The sequence below is a fragment of the Cystoisospora suis genome, assembly GCF_002600585.1.
Source record: "Cystoisospora suis strain Wien I chromosome Unknown contig_1716, whole genome shotgun sequence".
NCBI lineage: Eukaryota > Apicomplexa > Conoidasida > Eucoccidiorida > Sarcocystidae > Cystoisospora > Cystoisospora suis.
In genome coordinates, this window is record NW_027154516.1 from 11409 (window position 1) to 28008 (window position 16600).

General features: G+C 55.4%; 1 protein-coding gene across 1 annotated transcript; it reads right to left on the reverse strand.

Annotated features, from left to right (window-relative positions):
- Nucleotides 1–1201: 1201 nt before the first annotated feature.
- On the reverse strand, nt 1202–16598 carry CSUI_003796 (muts domain protein). Its single transcript, XM_068063991.1, has 12 exons — nt 15174–16598; nt 14099–14239; nt 13195–13354; nt 12644–12918; nt 11635–12200; nt 10036–10495; nt 9151–9333; nt 7919–8452; nt 6547–7569; nt 4938–5379; nt 4153–4590; nt 1202–3526 (listed from the first exon to the last, which is right to left on the reverse strand). The coding sequence occupies exons 1-12, from the start codon at nt 16179–16181 to the stop codon at nt 2049–2051; spliced, it is 6708 nt and encodes a 2235-aa protein (XP_067924026.1). The 5' UTR covers nt 16182–16598; the 3' UTR covers nt 1202–2048.
- Between the last annotated feature and the right edge of the window lie 2 nt (nt 16599–16600).

Consider the following 16600-nt stretch of genomic DNA (forward strand, 5'->3'; position numbering starts at 1 on the left):
CGGCACGATCGGAAACAACCGCGAATATCTCTTCCCGAGCAATCTCCTGCCACTTGCTAACGTGCCACTAAGGAGAGTTCCCTAAGCTACTCGGAAGGTGAGTACCGACACTCATTTCTTAGAGGATCTAACTACTATTCCTCTCTCCTCTTCCGTCACCGTTCGTCGCTATGATCTAACATGATGCATCGGTAGTGTCGCGTCTCTCAGCCACCCCGGTGTAGCGGGCTACGAGCAGCACTACGGACTACCACTAAGTAGTCTGCTACGTAACCTGCACCGCTCCATCCGGGCACCCGGCTCCAGGGAGTACTCACCGGGCTCTCTCAGCACCCGGCTCCCAAGGAGTNNGCACGCACTCTAACTCACAAACACATTTCTCGCTGAGGGACTGGTGTGCAGGCACAACACTACTTAGTAGCCGACCTGGTCGAGCGGGCTTCTGACCCGCGGCGCAAAGCCTGGACACCAAATGTCGGAACTCCGCCAAAAGAAGGCCGAAAGGATACCCTAAACGGCTGCCGGCGGCTTCGGGCGGCAGACAGACGGACTCTAATATGAGAGAAGAACGTCGCCAGCACCGCCATCCTGCATGCCACCAATGGGAACTATGCCCTAGCTTTCAGGCAGGCTTTGTAGTGGAAACAGACCTGGGGGGAGCGAGAAGAGTGTACTCGACAGAGGCCTGGTTTGCCGATTACGCTCGAGGACGATCACGACTCGAGTCGATTATCCTCCGCCTCCTAGTGCGTGCGAGGTACTATCAGCTGTCAAAGCCGCAGAAACCCTGGGACCGGCTTCCACGTAGTTGCGCCTTTTGTTGACACGCGTGTTGAACGGTGCGGAGTCCTTGGTGCTTCAAGGGAGAATGCCTCCGGAGGTGAATGACAGTCTCAGTCGATCCGTGCGTATCCGCCGATACTATCTGTAACCCCGCGCATTATCACTGATCGGTGAACTATAGATGTATGTCGAACAAGGGGGATGGCCGCGGCACCCCCCGCTACAGTCATGGGCATCTCGCGAGTAGCTGTCAGACTGGACACTCCGCCTGCTAGTATTTGCCACCCCCTCTCTGCCCCTGTTGGCGCGCGAACACGTTGAAGCTCCCTTAAGCAGTGCCTGGCACGCCTACCACGACGCGCCACCCGCCGGACATCCTGAGCGGTTTTTCCGGTGTCAAGGTTATGTTTCCGACATTAGACACTGAGAATATGAAGTTGTAATACTTAGACCTGATCCGACACAGCCGACTGAAAGTTCCGCGGCGCGCCACGGGCGGCATTGCGCTGGCCTACAGCATATCTGATCGAGAGGAATCCATGAGAAAAGCAACTGCCAAAAATAGCTTATGCCATGCTTTTTCAGCATGGCACGACCTACTTTTAGCTTCAAAAAAACTGATTAGAGTAGCACGGGAATCCAATACAGACCGCGGTCAAGCTACTCTAGACAGCCACCAGATCTAGCTCAAGAAGCCACCGTCTGCCCCGTCAGTACGTGGCTGCCCCTGGTTCCCTGCAGAGAGACAAGGCACTACACAACGCAAACAAGTTTGCCTGCTGCCGCGAGTGCATTCGGCACCAAAGTTCGACACTCGGGGCGACCCGTCACAGCAGCTAAGGAGGATTTTGGCAAGCCCGCCGGATACAAATAGCCACATCCCCCTCTCTGAAGTACCGTACTTCGACCGTCTTCCGCTGGCCGAGGACAGCGTCTCCGCGCATCCGAATCCTTTCCCAAGTGACTCAAGGAAGCCTACAGCGAGACCGGGTATGTAGAAAAATCTGTGCTCGCCCGGAAGCAGCACAATGCGAGCCAGGGCAGCTATACTCACTACAGCACACCATTCTCGGAATCATGACGGAAGTGCTTTATTTATGTGGAGGGTCACTGTGTGCTACGCGGACGCCCGAAAGAGACAGTTACAACTTCCTCAGACTGGCAGTGGTGAAGAGACACCGCGAAAACGGCTCGGGCGAAGGACGGCTGAAGCCGGCACGTTCCAGTCGCCTTTGTAATGCGGGCCGGTTCCACCTCTGCATCCGTCAAAGATACGAACTTTTCTCTTCGACAGCTCCCTGCCTCCATGCATGACGCAGGTGCTCCGTCAAGCTCTCACCAAACCGACGTACACCAGTCTTTCTGTTGCCGTCTTTCAGCGAAAACAGAACCACCCCAGCCTCCCCCTTCAGCCTGTTGATAAGCGTCGTTTCGGTCCTTAGGGCCTCGCCCTTGTCGGCAACCCTGACCGCAATGACCTGTGCGTGAGCCCACAAGGGCGACCTCCGGTGGCTTTGCAGCCGCAACAGCAGTCTTTCTGTTTCTCCGACATACACATTAGCATGGAATGCAGCTGGCTGCAGGAGATTTCCGTCCGGGACAGAGGATGGTCTCTGTAATTCTTCAGAAGCTATCGCCATGTAGGCTTTGTGTCCGGCACTCCTTCGCGGTTTCCCCGGAGCCACCAGAAGGTACACACATGCAGCGCCGTCTTGCCACGTCGGAGGTGGCATGAGCTGACTGGATAAAGGGGGCAGCTGAACAATCTGAGGACGGGACGTGGGCGGGCCGCTGGTCTGCGGCGTAAAACTGCTTTCTCCGTCTTTCTGAGATACCACGTTCCCCTGGACGAGGCGCTTAATTTTCGCGGTGTCATGAGTTACCATGTGCACTGTTTCTGCGAGTGCGTTTTTCAAGCGTGCCATGAACTCCACGGATGCGGTGCTCGAGTGCGCATGCTTTAAAGTTTGGTCGACGCTGCGATGCGTGTTATGTTGTGTATCTGGGCCCGGACTCGATGAAGCAGCATTTCCCCCACCTGCCAAGCCATTCTCCTCGAGTACCAAGGGAGGAGGTACATCACTTGAACCTGCCATCTTGTCGGAGATTGCCTCCTCGTTCTCCTGGTGCCGCACTGGCTGCCCACGCAACAGGCGCGCAGTACCCAGCTGGAATGTAGCCTGCAGCGGAGGAGGACTCTCGCCTGTGGCAGCTGTGTTAGCACTGTCACTGTTATGAAGAGCCATCACAGTGGCGGCTCGGGCAGAAACATTCTGCACAGGCGGAGAGTGAAGATGCTTCTGAAGCTGAAGGGCACGCGCAATTATAGCTTGAGGCATCCCGACTTTCCACGCTGTCTGCATTGCGTTACTGTCCGTGCACACGCCGTCCAGAAGCTCGAATGTGTGAATGTGCTCTTCGAAATGAAGGTTGTCCAGCGCGTCTGTCAGGGCGGCTACTGCGCCACTCTCCTTTCGAAGATACGCCGACTGTGCACCATCGGCACGTGAGTGACAGTCAGAAAAAGGCGACGTCGCGCTGCGCGGAAGTGGAGGCCACGCGGAATCACGAGAGCGGTTCGCGTTGTGTTGAAAACGCGCAATCTGGCGGACACCCATACGCTTGAAGCGAACGCTGGAATGCAGTTGCAAGGGCATGCGAATGAGCTCGCGATGAAGGTGCGTAGAGAGCACTCCATGGGTATTCGAGCCGCCCAAGAGCTCGAGAGCAGCTCCGACAAACGCTGCAACACACAGAGAAGGAGCAAACACTCCACACGAATACGTCAGCGAAAAAAAATACGTGCGAGATATCTCATGGCTGCCGGGCTCCTTACTCATTGCGTACTCCGAGTCGGTGCACAGTGAGTAATAGTTCCTGATTCTCGCTTGGGCAATACAGCACCGCCTCTGGCGACGAATGCCCCACGTGCACACAGTGGCTTTTTTAGGAAGTATAATGGCTTCGAATAGTTGTTCATGAACGCTTCTTTCACGAGACGCTCTTGGACAAAGACGTACACGGCAAATCGTTTGCCTAGCCTTCATCCGGACCCCGGACTGAACCCCATGAGCTGCAGACACCCGATTCACTATCACCCGCTGCGAGCGTGTGACCCTCTCGTTCCCTTCCCATCACCTTGTGCAGTAACCGACAACGTTGAATCACAGACAGGAAGAATGGCATCATACGCCCATGCAACAGTCACGAATACCCGGCGGGGCTGTAGACTAGGCCAGGTCCGTTTCGGTCAAGCTTTGTTCGACAGTTCATTTTCGCCGGCCGTTGCGAAATCCGGAAGAAAAAAGTACTTCGCATGTTTCCAAGCTGTGAAGTGGAGTCCTCAAGCTCATGTCTAATACGGCATACCAGATCCCCACTCCGGAGCTGTCCCTTTGCACGGCTCGTCGATCATCACAAATGGTGGTGGCTGTGAGACAATGGAAACCCCGGCGTCGCATGGCGCTCTATCCAGCGATGGGGTTGTGGTCCTAGTTCCAGGGGGTTCCGAGCACGGTGCAGGAAAGCAGGGAACTGGCGAAGGCGACGACGGAGACGAAGGTGACGAGGAAGCAGAGACGGAGGAGGAGACATCAGATCGAGGCTTGAGACCCAGCGATGACGAGAGAGTTGACTTCCGCGACTCGGAATAGCTCCTGGCTTGGGACAGAATGTGATGGAGTTGAGAGAGCTCCTCGTAGAAGAACGACTTGCTCTCTAGAGGCGAGTCATGCGAAAGATACGACGACGCTAAAAACGCACGGTACCGGGGAACGACCGTTGAAGGTCCGCACGGACAAAAGAGACCTGAAGAGCGAGGATGCAACAACGAGTCAGGCACCGGTGGGAAAGAAGTCTTAGGTCCTCTGAATTCATGGAACACTCCGCTGACTGACCACCCGGCACCACCTCGTTTCTCCAGTCCCGGTTTCCAGACACGAGTGCCTCACTGCGGTGTTGTTTGGACTCCCCGATGCAACCAAGGATACGCGACACAGTTGCAGAGTATGAGTGCGTGCCCCTCATCAACACAAGAGCAACGCACGCGCACAAACGGTGTATTCCGTCTCCATTACACACAACATCCCTGGCCGCATCACTAGGCGCCAGCCGCGGCCTGAAGCAGTAACGGGGGGTGGAACCCCTAGCCTTACCTGCATTCGCCAGGATAACAAGAGCAAGCAGAGAACGGCAAAAGGTGCTCTTCCCGGCCATATTCTCCCCAGTCAAGACGAAGAGGCCCCGCATGTCAAAAGTGTAGCTGACTGGTTCCCTTTTGTGTGAGGGTTGTTTAGCCGTCGGGAGCTCCCTCAGATCTGGCTGTCCACCGCCTCGCTCCCTCTCGCGACAGAGTGCTGTCGGCAATGCTGGCTCTAGTGTCCTTGTGCTACCCCAGTCCGCCACGTTGCTTGTTAGCGTTTCTCCCTTGGAGTGCGCCACTCGCTCCAACTGCTCCCGAAGAGTCGCAGGATCCGGGCGGGACATGTAATACGGCGTGAGGGTCTGAACGGTCAGTTGTGGCTTCTCATTCTGATCCAGCAGCCGGGGTAGGTTCCAGCCCTCGGACGCTGCGAATGAAGCGTGCTGGCTCAGGCTCTGAAAGGAGAAAAGTAAAAATACAGCACAGCGCTGCTTGGCTTTCCCTGTAGTGTGCGTATCGTGTCTTCGCGGGCCTTCTGCGGACTTGCAGTGCCACTTGTGGCAGTGAGGCACAACCTGGAAAAAACCACTCAACTTGGGAATTTTTCTCAGGCGTCTCTGTAGTGTAGATACCTGCCTCTCTGATTCCACCGTTTCTGCAGCTGCACCTGCGTCAACGCCTTCTGACGCAGAATCCCGCGTCGAAGGCGCTCACAGATCCACCTCTGTAAAAACCAGACTGATACGAGTTTCTTCCCTGCGCTTTCCTCATCAGGCACGCACGCCAAGGCTAAGTTCGGAGCGGCATCGAAGAATGTGATGAAGGGATAACGTGCGGAGATCCCTTGCCTAACTTCACTTGCTGGCACCCGTGCACGCGGTCAAGTCGAGGCCCCCTTACGCCACGTCAGCACAACCCGTGTTTTACAGATACTTGCCTGAAGAATTATGATGAAATGCGAAGCAAGAAGAATATGCGGCAACAGCGGCTGAAGTTTCTTGCTGAGCTCGCGCAGCTGACGCTCCACGGCATTAGATGCGAAAGCTGTTGCCGCCGCGTACGCACGGACCGCGGCGGCTACTCGTGGTGTTGTCCAGGCTGAAGTAATTTGGTTCCCGTTTCTATCCTGGCAAAGAGAACGGCAAGGTGGCGGAGTCAACACATCAACCTCAGCTCGCTCTGCAGACCAGCTGCCAAGGGATTCAGCGTCCTTTCTGTTTTAGTGGCTGAGGGAGATGGAGCGAGGCCAGAAACGTCGGCAATCAGCACTCGTCCCGTTTTCATTCGCGGAGGACTGTGAGAGTCAGCGGTGCCTGCCGTTGCTTTCGAGGAGCACATTCTCATCCTGGCTTCTAAGCGCAGAGTACGAGGGTCGTTCTCTTATGTCGAGAAGGCGCAACTAAGATATTCCACCAGTTACTTGCTCTGATACGTTGCCAGGGCGTACCTGCACCTCTTCCCTCTGACCCACATGGTTCTCCGAGCTTGCAGAGATACTTACTGAAGGTGTTCCTTCCCGATCGAGCAACGACCGGGCTACGTATGAGACGTGCTGATGGCCTGATGTGGGAAGCCGGATGCACAGGGCCATCTGTGTTCTTCAGATGAAGTACCATTCTTACTCGTGGATGCTCCGGTATTTGTTGGGAATGAACGCATTCGTGACTTGCCCTGTCCTTCGCTTTGTCAGGCTTGACAAGGGGAGCACGGGCCCAGCCTTGCGCGTGCTTCCCGGGCCACCTCAACGGGGAAGTCTGCACACTGCTGCCTGCGTCTGCATCTCGGCCCCCGTCACGCCTGCGAAGTGAGGACATCGTCTCCACTCCGTCCCTCAGTCCTCTTTCAGCCTCGCTCATACCTAAGTCGTGTTGCCAAATTGGAGAGTCACCGGCTTTGCAAAGCGCTTCAGTCGACGTCAGGACGTGGAGCTCTTCGCCACCTTGTGGTGTGTTTCGCTGCTGACGGACAGACGATTCTCTAGTGCCTCGTTGTTTCCGCTTCAAGTCGCTGCTCTCTCTTGACTCCTTTGAACGCTGGCCAGTGCCTGTCTTCGGAACCTCGACAGGCGGCTTGACCTTTTTTAGGTAGACTGACTCGTTCAAGAGGTCTCCCCATAGCCGTTTCTGCAATGCCCCTATCCGCCGCTGGAGATCTGCTTCCCCTTGAGCGTCCGCGCCCGACAGAGAGGCAAGCTGCAACACACGCTGTTTCTGAAGCAGTGATATACTTTGCAAAAGGGCATCATCTGAGATTTCCGTGTCCGTATCAGGTGAGAAGCGAGCCGACTCGTCTGGGCTTGGGAAAGGCCACCTACGGTTTGATGAGGTTTCTACGCCGTGCTGACGGTTGTGACGAACAATATAGAGGTCGATGACTTCACGGGACGTAAGCCCGACCTGCGCCTTGGTGGAAGCGTCGGGCATTGCGGATGATGCACAGCATTCAAAGCACGATGAGGAAGCGCCGACCGACGATGCAAGACCGGGGACAGCGCCGGTCACAACAAACAAACGTGGCAAGGAAGGAAGCGAAGGGAGGCCCAGAAAGTCTTCGAAAATAGCAACAAGGAGGTCATCAACAGCGGCTGCGACGACCGCGTGCGCGTGCGGGACACACGCAGGCTGAACGTGGCCGCGAAAGCGCTCCTGAAGGCACGCAAACACCCGGGATGGAACGCGTCTCCACTTTCACACCGGCTTATCACGCCGTGTGGTACTGCAAAGCCGTAAAGAATACTTTCGCAGCTGCAAGGTCACGCGCACCAATGTCGATACCCGCCGGCGACATCACTGTGGTCACAACCGCAGCTGGTCGTACGTTCGGCAGTATTCAGTGCATACTGTTCAACGGGTGCGCGTCCCTCTTCTTCGGCGGGAATCCCGCGCCACTGCGGAGGTGTTTACTTCCCGCCGCCCTGCTTGCCTGTCCTTTTCGCGCACACGCAATCCGGAGACATCTTCAACTTTCGCAATGCGAAGCAGGGCCGCCTCTCACCATCCTCTGGAAGAAGTCGTCGAGTATCGGTAGTAGTCCCTCCGTGCCGCTGCTTGCTGCAAGCCCTCCAGCAGCCTGCGACACTGCCCGAGCTGCAGTCCGCGACGCCTCCGCACTTGCAAAGGCCGCCAGGGCTGCTGCACGTGCAGCGCTGGATTCACGATGATCCTGGGTGTTGATAGGGAAAATCGCCCCACCGGGTACGAGCATCTCGGCGGAACCCGGCGAGCAAGAAATGGGTGAAGAAACGCCTGGTCTGGGTTCCTTACACGGTTTTGGGGTTTTGCTCTTCTCTTGTGCCACTTCAACTTGGGTTCTCCAAACAGCTCTCGTACGAAGCTGCGAAAACTTCACTCCGTCAGCTTGTGCAGACGCCGCTAAGCTGTCAGGCATAAAAACGGATGCGATCTCCGGGCCGGGCACGGTATCCTGTCCTGCCGCACAAAGCCGGCCTATGTGCTCCGCGGCTGCAATGGCCGCGGCGGCCGCGGCCTCTGCAGCTTCCTGCTGATCTTCCTCTTCGAGCAAAACGACCTGAAGCGGTGGTAAAAGCGGAGATCGACAAACTCGAAAAAGAGACAGCCGACTATACCATTCGGGACTGTATGTAGCGGAGTAAAGGATGAAGACTCGAGCCGTCTGCCAGACAGACAGGCATTTGCCGAAGCAATGCTTTTACCGGGTGATGTGATAGCCACCCGGACGCAACAACGCTGATATGACGGTACAACTCCTCGGCCTGTTCATGTGTATGGTGATGCAGTCACTGTGCGTCGCCTTCACGGGTTGGCGTAGTGTGTCTTTGGGAAGGAAAGCTGCGGTGCTCGCTCACAGTCACGGAGGAGGGTCTGCGCCCGGCAGGACATGCGTTGCCTATTTCCTGTCAGACGCCTGCTCCTGACCTTCTGAAGGTCCTCCCGGCGCACTGGAGGTTTACATGCAAGACGCGGAGCTGAGAGACAGGACGAGTATGATGCGTAAGAAGCGCCTGCTCGAATGATGCACTGGCGTCAAAGGGTCTTCTGCTGCGGCGCCGCTGAAGAGAGAGATCTAGTCTCCTGAAAAAAAGATTTCCCTCTATTAGACGCCTACACTGAGACCGGGCGAGCTCGACGACTAGAGCGGCCAGTCCAGTCAACCCAAGCCCTCGGCCGTTAAGAAGTGAAGGAATTCCTCAAAAGTGTCCCCGTGCGTTTTCGCGTGCTGTAACTGCTCTACCCTGGCTGTCCTACCTTCTCAATGCACTTTATAGCGGCTTCCACCCCTGCCAGCAAGCGGCCCTGAGAAACAGTCTGCTGAGCCTCGTGCTGTAGCACATTCAAGAGGGGTCTCAACAGAGAGGCCGGGTACCGTGTCAAGCAATACCGCGTCGGTGCTAGGAGACTCAGGAGGTCAAGGAAGAAACGACGATTTCCCTGAGAAAAGGGGAAACACACCGCAGGTAAGCTGAAGTGCACACCAGCAAAGGTGAGTGCACGCCCTGATCTCCTCCGCCAGCAACACGCGAACGCTATAATCGGCACTGTTTCGAGAGGCACGTGTCCGCGACTTCAGTGAGGCTGGCGTTTCCGTGTTCGAGGTCCACGTCGCTTTGTCAAAGACCCAGCAATCTCTGCACAGCTCATCTGACGGAGAGTGAGTACAGGGGCAGTTACAAGGGTCGACCAACGATGAATACAAACGCAGATAAGAAAAAGCTCCAGCGCAGCAATCTGCTAAAAAACGTCTCCTCGTCGGGCACATCCTCGGTTGTAGTTTCACTGTGTAGAGGCAGCTGAAAGCTGGACTCTTTGCGCCGCGGTCCTTGAGCTCCCACTACTACGGACTGCCGCGTTAAAAGTGGAAGTGCTCGGAGAAATCAAGATACTTCCACCGCACGTTCTTACATCGGGTGTCTCATTTTCGGCAGCTCCCCAAAACGAGGTAACACCTTACATCGACATGCGCTTCCAGCTGCACTGCCTGACTGTAAAAAACACGTGCCTACAAAAGTTACCAGCAATCCTTGCTAGTGGGGCGAGTGACGGCCAAGTAGCTCCGGCCAGGCAATCCCCCATCAGAGAGTGTCAGTGTAGGCTCTGCGCTCTTGGAAGTGACAGCTGGAAAAAGAGTCTCACAGAGCATGAAGAAACAAGCTGAACAACTCGACCAGAATCTAAGACTCTGGTAACTGGGACAAGAAGTGGGCTTTCGTCAGGGAGGTCGTGCCCCGTCGCGCATTCTTTGTGTGAGCAGCCATCTGGCTCAGCCTTCAAACCGCCTTCATCCCTCTTCCCAAAAATTGCTGCTTCGGTCTCAGAGGTGGCTTCCACGGCAGAATTTTCCCTCTCGGGACGGCCATTGGCGCGCCGTTGAGGTGACAAAGCTTGCTCCTGCTGCGTCTGAGCCGACTCGCGCGCGAAAGATGCATCAGGCTGCCCCTTGGAGCAGCAAGAGTTCAGCTGCTGGAAACCTTTCATGAACGCAGTTGACACACGACTATCCCTACAGTCAAGAAGAACGAGCTGGCTCAGGATACTCTGGATCGAATCGGCGACATGGTGAGGAGGCGGGAAAAGCAACAGCCTCTGGAGGAATCTGCGGTAGCATACACACTCGCACGTGCAGTGGTCTGAATCACCCTGCTGTTAGTAGGGAAGAAGCTGATCCGTCAGTGCCTGCCGTCAAGTTCCCCGGTGACGCGGCGCCCTTTTGTCCCTTATCAAACAGTCCAACAAAATGAGGAAGGAGGTCCCCGGACCGGGGCGTGAACCCTACGTCGTAGAGCTCCATAAAGGCATCGGATACGGCTGAGGACTGTGTTTGCAGTCGAACAGCTTTGCTGCGGACAACCAAATACAACCGCCAGAGCCAAAGGCCGGGCTGATGCGGTCCGGTCTTTCAATCTAAGCTGGCGTTCGGATGCAAGAATTCCTCACGCATGGCGGGCATTCTGACGCAAGCCTTGGGGATACAGATCGGTCTGCACTGAAGATTTGGTCTGTTCGCGAGCCTTCTCACTCGTAACTATACCTTTATTCCGCCCGGTCTCTAGGACTCAACTTGTCTATGGCCTCGTCCGTCTGAAAGACGCATGCGTCATGATCAGGCCGAGGCTACATCATTCAACGGACTCATCACAACACTGTAGTGGACAGGGTTCACTATAGTCCGGGGCTGTTCCCACTCCCCTCCAGCGCTGTTTCCTGTCTTCCGAGCAGCGGAGTCCTCTAATCCGCGCCCTCGAAACATGGTGGAGGGGGCCCATCAAGCTCTCCGAGCGGACTGATAAGATGCGCTACTGCAAGGCAACCATGAGCGGCCCCAAAACGGGGAGAAAAAGGGTCCTCCTAGGTGCTGCAGGAGCTGCACAGTGCGAGGTCAGCCATATGTTCGCCCGGCGACGGCACTGAAGTATTTAGTACTCGACGCGGGGAGTGGTGCTACACTATGTATACTAGAGTGCACTCTTGCACACCAACTGGCTACAAAGCAGCGGGCTAGTTTGTACTGTTGGATACACGCGGCGGCACGCTCTGCGCTTCGTGGCCATGAGGGACGCCCTCCGAAACTTGCAGAAGCAAGCTTTCGCGCCAACTATCTGTTTCCTGCTCCTCTCGGAACGGCCTGATTCTATAGATTCCCACCCGTGCCATACCGCACGATATGTTTGACACACGTCTTCCCAGGCAACACCTCCCAATCGGATTATGAGAGCATGAAAACAAATGACTCACCGGGCAGCAGTAACAGGTGCACCTGGCGGCAAAGCGGCCAGATGAAGAGGAGGTACTAGGGAGGCCGCGGTTGATGCCATCAGATTTGCTTGTCGAGGCAGTGACCTCAGCAGACCCAACTGGGAAGCTGTCGAGATATTCAACGGATGGGGCCGAAGAAACTTCGGGCGCGCTGTCGCCATGAAAGGAGATGTGGTAGGCAGTCTGTTTACGACGTTACTCTTCTCCTCACTTTCCGTGCTGCGAAGAACAGCAGGAGATGGTCCGTTCCCGGGAAGCCCGAGAGAAGTTGGAAACTCCGCTGTTTCTTCCGATTTCCAGATGGTGATTTCTCCGGGTGAGAGGGGGGAAACGGAAGACAAAGTCAAGCTCGAATCAGAGGAGGCTGGCGCAGACACGCCGCCAGACTGAATAGCAAAGCCCATTGATGGGGATTCTGGACTAGCGACACAGGGTGAGAAATAGTCGAGGTGTGACTGTAGAGTGAAGTGACTGGAAGGGAGTTGAAGCGAGGCAGCGACGTGTTGCAGAACAGCTTGATGAAAAGCCGAGGGTGTGCTGTAGTCCTGCGTGGCGCACACACACACAGAATTATACTCCCAGTAAGCGAACAACGGTTCTGATCAGGGAGTGACAAATATAAGACTAACCGGAACCGCTCCGAAATAGGTACTAGAACGGTCGGTGCCAAAAAGAAGGCAGGCGCGGTCCCGGTGGCAGTTTAGAGAAAGCTGAGTCAGCGCCCGAGTCACAGCACACAGGCCCACAGGTTGATGGAAAGACGGTTCGATGGCACGTACTTCGCGTGCTTGGCTTCTTCCGGGTTCCGTGAGCATCCGCCAAAAGGCGAATAATACGAAGCACAGTCTTTCCGGACAAACCTAAAACGCGCAATGCGTGCAACAGAATAGCGGAGAGGATCTTCTCACCGCGCCTATGCGAATGAGCCGACATTAAATGCCAAAACAGCGAGAAGACTGGGGAGCTGACTTCACTTCTGTAGACCCACCTTGAAAAATGTCTTCTTCAGAGACGGAAAAAACTGGTGAGCGAACTGCGTGGCCCTGTTCAGGGCGGAAAAAGAAGCTGAATGCTGATGTACGAACAGTTCGCCTCTCGGGATGCCCCCACTGTAAGCTGTAATGTACATTTCGACACCGTCTGCTGTCAGTCCTCCTTCGACTCGCAATGTCCGGAGAGGCACGTTTATGACACCGCAGCAGTATCCCGAACTAGGTGAATAGTAGAGCGAGAAGAGCGGTTGCGACTCGGGTGTATGGGCCCCTGAAAAGGAAAAACGCAGTCAGCCTCCGAGTGCAAAAAGGGGTTACACAAAATCTACGCCGACCAACCCGGGTCGCTTCAGGGAAGCACACACCAGGGACACTACCAGAATAAGATGAGGCCGCCGCAGCGTGATTGGAGTAGGGAGTGAAGAAGCTGTAGGGCACTCACTGCCGTCACTCGACGAGCGACGTCATCAGCTCTAGATTCCCAGTAAGACGATCACGCCTACGACCGAAGGGTAGAGAGTGTGTGGTGAGGTGACTCGATACTTACCGATTTCCCCCTCGAACAGAGGCACGTGAGCTGGAAGATACAGTGGCGATGAGGGTGAAACAATTTGCGTCAGCACTCGCAGCTTGCGTGTCTTCGTCGCGGCGACAGGTGTTGCTGGCACTGGAGACGCGACTTCCTCGAATATCGAGACCGAAAAGCCCTGAGACCGGCGCAAAAAACTGCCCAGCTTGCAGTGACCTTCTGACTTCACTTTGGTACAACAGACCTGTTCTAGATAATACCGGACGCATATTCGATCGTATACCCACGTAGAGAACAGCTTGCAGCATCTGCGTATCGGGAGCCCAACAGTGGTTCCGTGTCTTCGTTTTTGCTATTCTATACCACGTCCGCGGAGAAGAAAAGGTGCAGCTTCGATGCTAATCTCCACGCGGTCAGGAACTCGGGGCGTCCCTTGATCGGAAGGGCTCACAACGTGAAGCGGCGGGCAAAGTCCTTCTGCGTGCTTTGACAGAAGGATCTTTCTGGGAGCAGCAACGCCATCCCACTACTGTGTCAGCGACCGAAAGACTGCGAGACGATCCTGCGTCCGCGGGGCGCTTCCATACGACGCGCCGCCGAAAAGGAGCTATTCTCGAATGCGTTCCATGCTAGACTGGGACGGCGCTGCCTTAGCTGCGTCAGCAGCCGTAGTCCAGCCCCTCCGTACGTTCCAGAGAAACCAAGAACGACTACATGTTTTGCGCGGAGTACTCCGGAGACCTCTCTGCACAGTCCGTCTCTAGACCTAAACCAAATTCAGCAAAAGAAATAAAGAGCTAGTTGGGAAGTGGATAGAATCTACTGTAAGCGGACCAGAGGCAAAGGGCTGAACAGTGAGACGTGGAGAGATCGCTCATCCGGAAGGTATTCTAGTAGGCGTGCGGCTGAATGCCAAGTATACCTCGCTCGTCAGACAGTCAAGTGTCTGCTGCAGATTCTGCTTGGGACATCCGGCTTTCGCCTTTCCTCCCATGGGGTTCAGGCCGCAGTACTCTACAAGAAGAACCGCGTCGACGCCGTAGGCCTCGAAGAAGTCGCCAACCTGCATGCACGTCGTAGCTGTGAGAGCGAACCAGTATGGCCGTTGCGGTAAAGAGAGGTGAGCGGGGGTAGAGAAAGATCACCTAGTGATTCGAGACTTCTCTCAATTTCTAGGTGCAGGTCGATGTCCGTCAGTTTCGCGCATCTGGTGCAGCACGTTCCGTGCAAGGGTGCGCGACATAGCCCCCGTGCATTAAGAATACAGATTATGATGAACTCAACTGACGGGTGTATTCAGTCAGCTAGATAACAACCACATAGGTTGAAAGTACGATACGTCACTAGAGTGTTGCACAGCAGACTGGACTGGGACACTTCAAGGGGAATCAGTCCTACTGAAGCGTTATCACGTAAGGAGGACCATATATCTCGAAGAATGACTTATGTGGTTTGCGAGACGCTGCACCACAAAATTAACTGACACCCTGTTTGAACGTGGAACTGCCTCCCAGTGCGGGAGGTTTCACCTTTGCGCGCGTAGAAGCGGTGGATGCACAATACAATTGAGGAGGCCACGGAACAGTAGAAACTCGGGCGGAACGCGAAAGCCGGCGCAGCCTACTTTCCTGCGTAGCGAGGGTGGACTAAGCAAGGCAAGACACACTGATTATTGAAAAGGCACAATCTATGCTCTCCAACGCCCCGACAGTAATTGTGGGAGGCACCGCCAGCACGGAGGTGCCGTTGAAACCGGGGATACGATCTTTTCTCTACGGTTGAGAGACAAGCCTTCGATGCATTTCAACTGGGCAACCGTGAGAGCAGTCAGTGAGCGCGCAGATAGCCGCTACACATAGCGGCTTCTGCACAACAGGTAAGAGGAAGAAGGTAGAAATGAAGAGCAGTCCTATGGTTCAGAACCAGCGAAGTATACTGGTATTTCCCGTCGGCCTGCTGGCCTAGACAGTTGCACTGTTGCACATGCTCCTGCATACCTGGATAATGAGAACCTTGTCTGGTCGCAACTGCTTCTGTTCCCTCACGAACACGACGAGAGGCGGCATCTGAGGCGACTCGGGAATCATTGACGGATTATCAAAAGACAACTGGGGAAGAAGTCTGCGTGCCGAGGGCCTTGTAAGCAGCGGGAGCTTTTCGAGGAACACCGGGTGAATAGCGATTGATTCTGAAGGGGCAGTTGCATAACTTGCCGCTGAGGCAAGAAGCGACGTGGTTGTCTCTGCTCTTTTGCCGCGAGAAGAGATGGCCTCGGTCTTGAGACTACGTTCGGAGGAGTACGTGGACAGTTTGTTGACGACGCGGCTCGAGGGGCACCTCAGATGGGCTATCAAGTTCGATGGAAACAGAGAATTTTGGTTAGAAGCTCTGTACAGGAAAGAAATCCGCTGCGATGGTGCTGGACCGCGCTCGGATCCGTGTGGACTAGAACAACACGGAGACAGTCTCGTTGCCTGGCAAGCAACCCGCGAAGACTGATCTGCCTTTGGAGACAAGAGAGTGTCACATGAGAGGGCTGTCGGTGAAGGACGTGATCTGTAAGAACGTCTTTCTCGGTCATCGACGCCACCCTGGCAGTATTTGCATTTCTCGGCACATGGGCTTCTTTTCGTGCAGAAGCTCGACTGCGCTCCGAAAAAGCGTAAGTGACCCCCGTGAGCAAGGCACGGCGAACAGAGCAGATCTTGTGTGTTTTTGTGTGTCCGCATCAGCCGCTGCTTGGATCGCATCTCCCGTGCGAGCATAGGTCCCCGAAAAAGGCCCGCCATGGTGATCGCGGGAGACAATAGAATCAAAGGAAAAAGCAGGGCAGTCGAAGGGTGGAGCCTCTGCTGCCGGGAGAGCGGCGTATAGTGAAACAGCAGAGTACGGCGTGCTTGCAGAACGGCGGTTCCGTCAGTCTCTGGAACCGACAGCTGTACGGTAACACGGTCCCGCGCCAAGCAACATGAGTACTCAGCTACGGCTAAATTCCTCCTTCCCATGGTGACGCCATGAATGCTATGGAGACCGTTACCTCACAGCGGCACGAGAGAGAAGATGAGCCGAGATCCTCGGTAAACCCAAGCCTCGCCTCCCAGTACCGTTCAGACCGCAGCTTCCAGTATCGTTCAGACCGCGCCACCCCTTGTGTTGTAGGCCAAAACACACTGATGCCTACCTGGAAGTCATATGAGGGCGCCGCTGCGCCGACATGAGAAATTCATAGGGTCGAGAAAATTTGTGTGTCCTACCAGACAACGTGGCTTCATGACTATCGGAGCGTTGGCTGCACGGGTAGGCCCGAGGACTGCGAGCTTTTTTTTAAGTTCCAGACCCGGAAGTGCACTTCAGCGCGCGCAAGGCGAAAGCTGGAAACCCTGCGCGCTGGGTTTCTACCAACGCGAAGCCTTCCAAGATACTC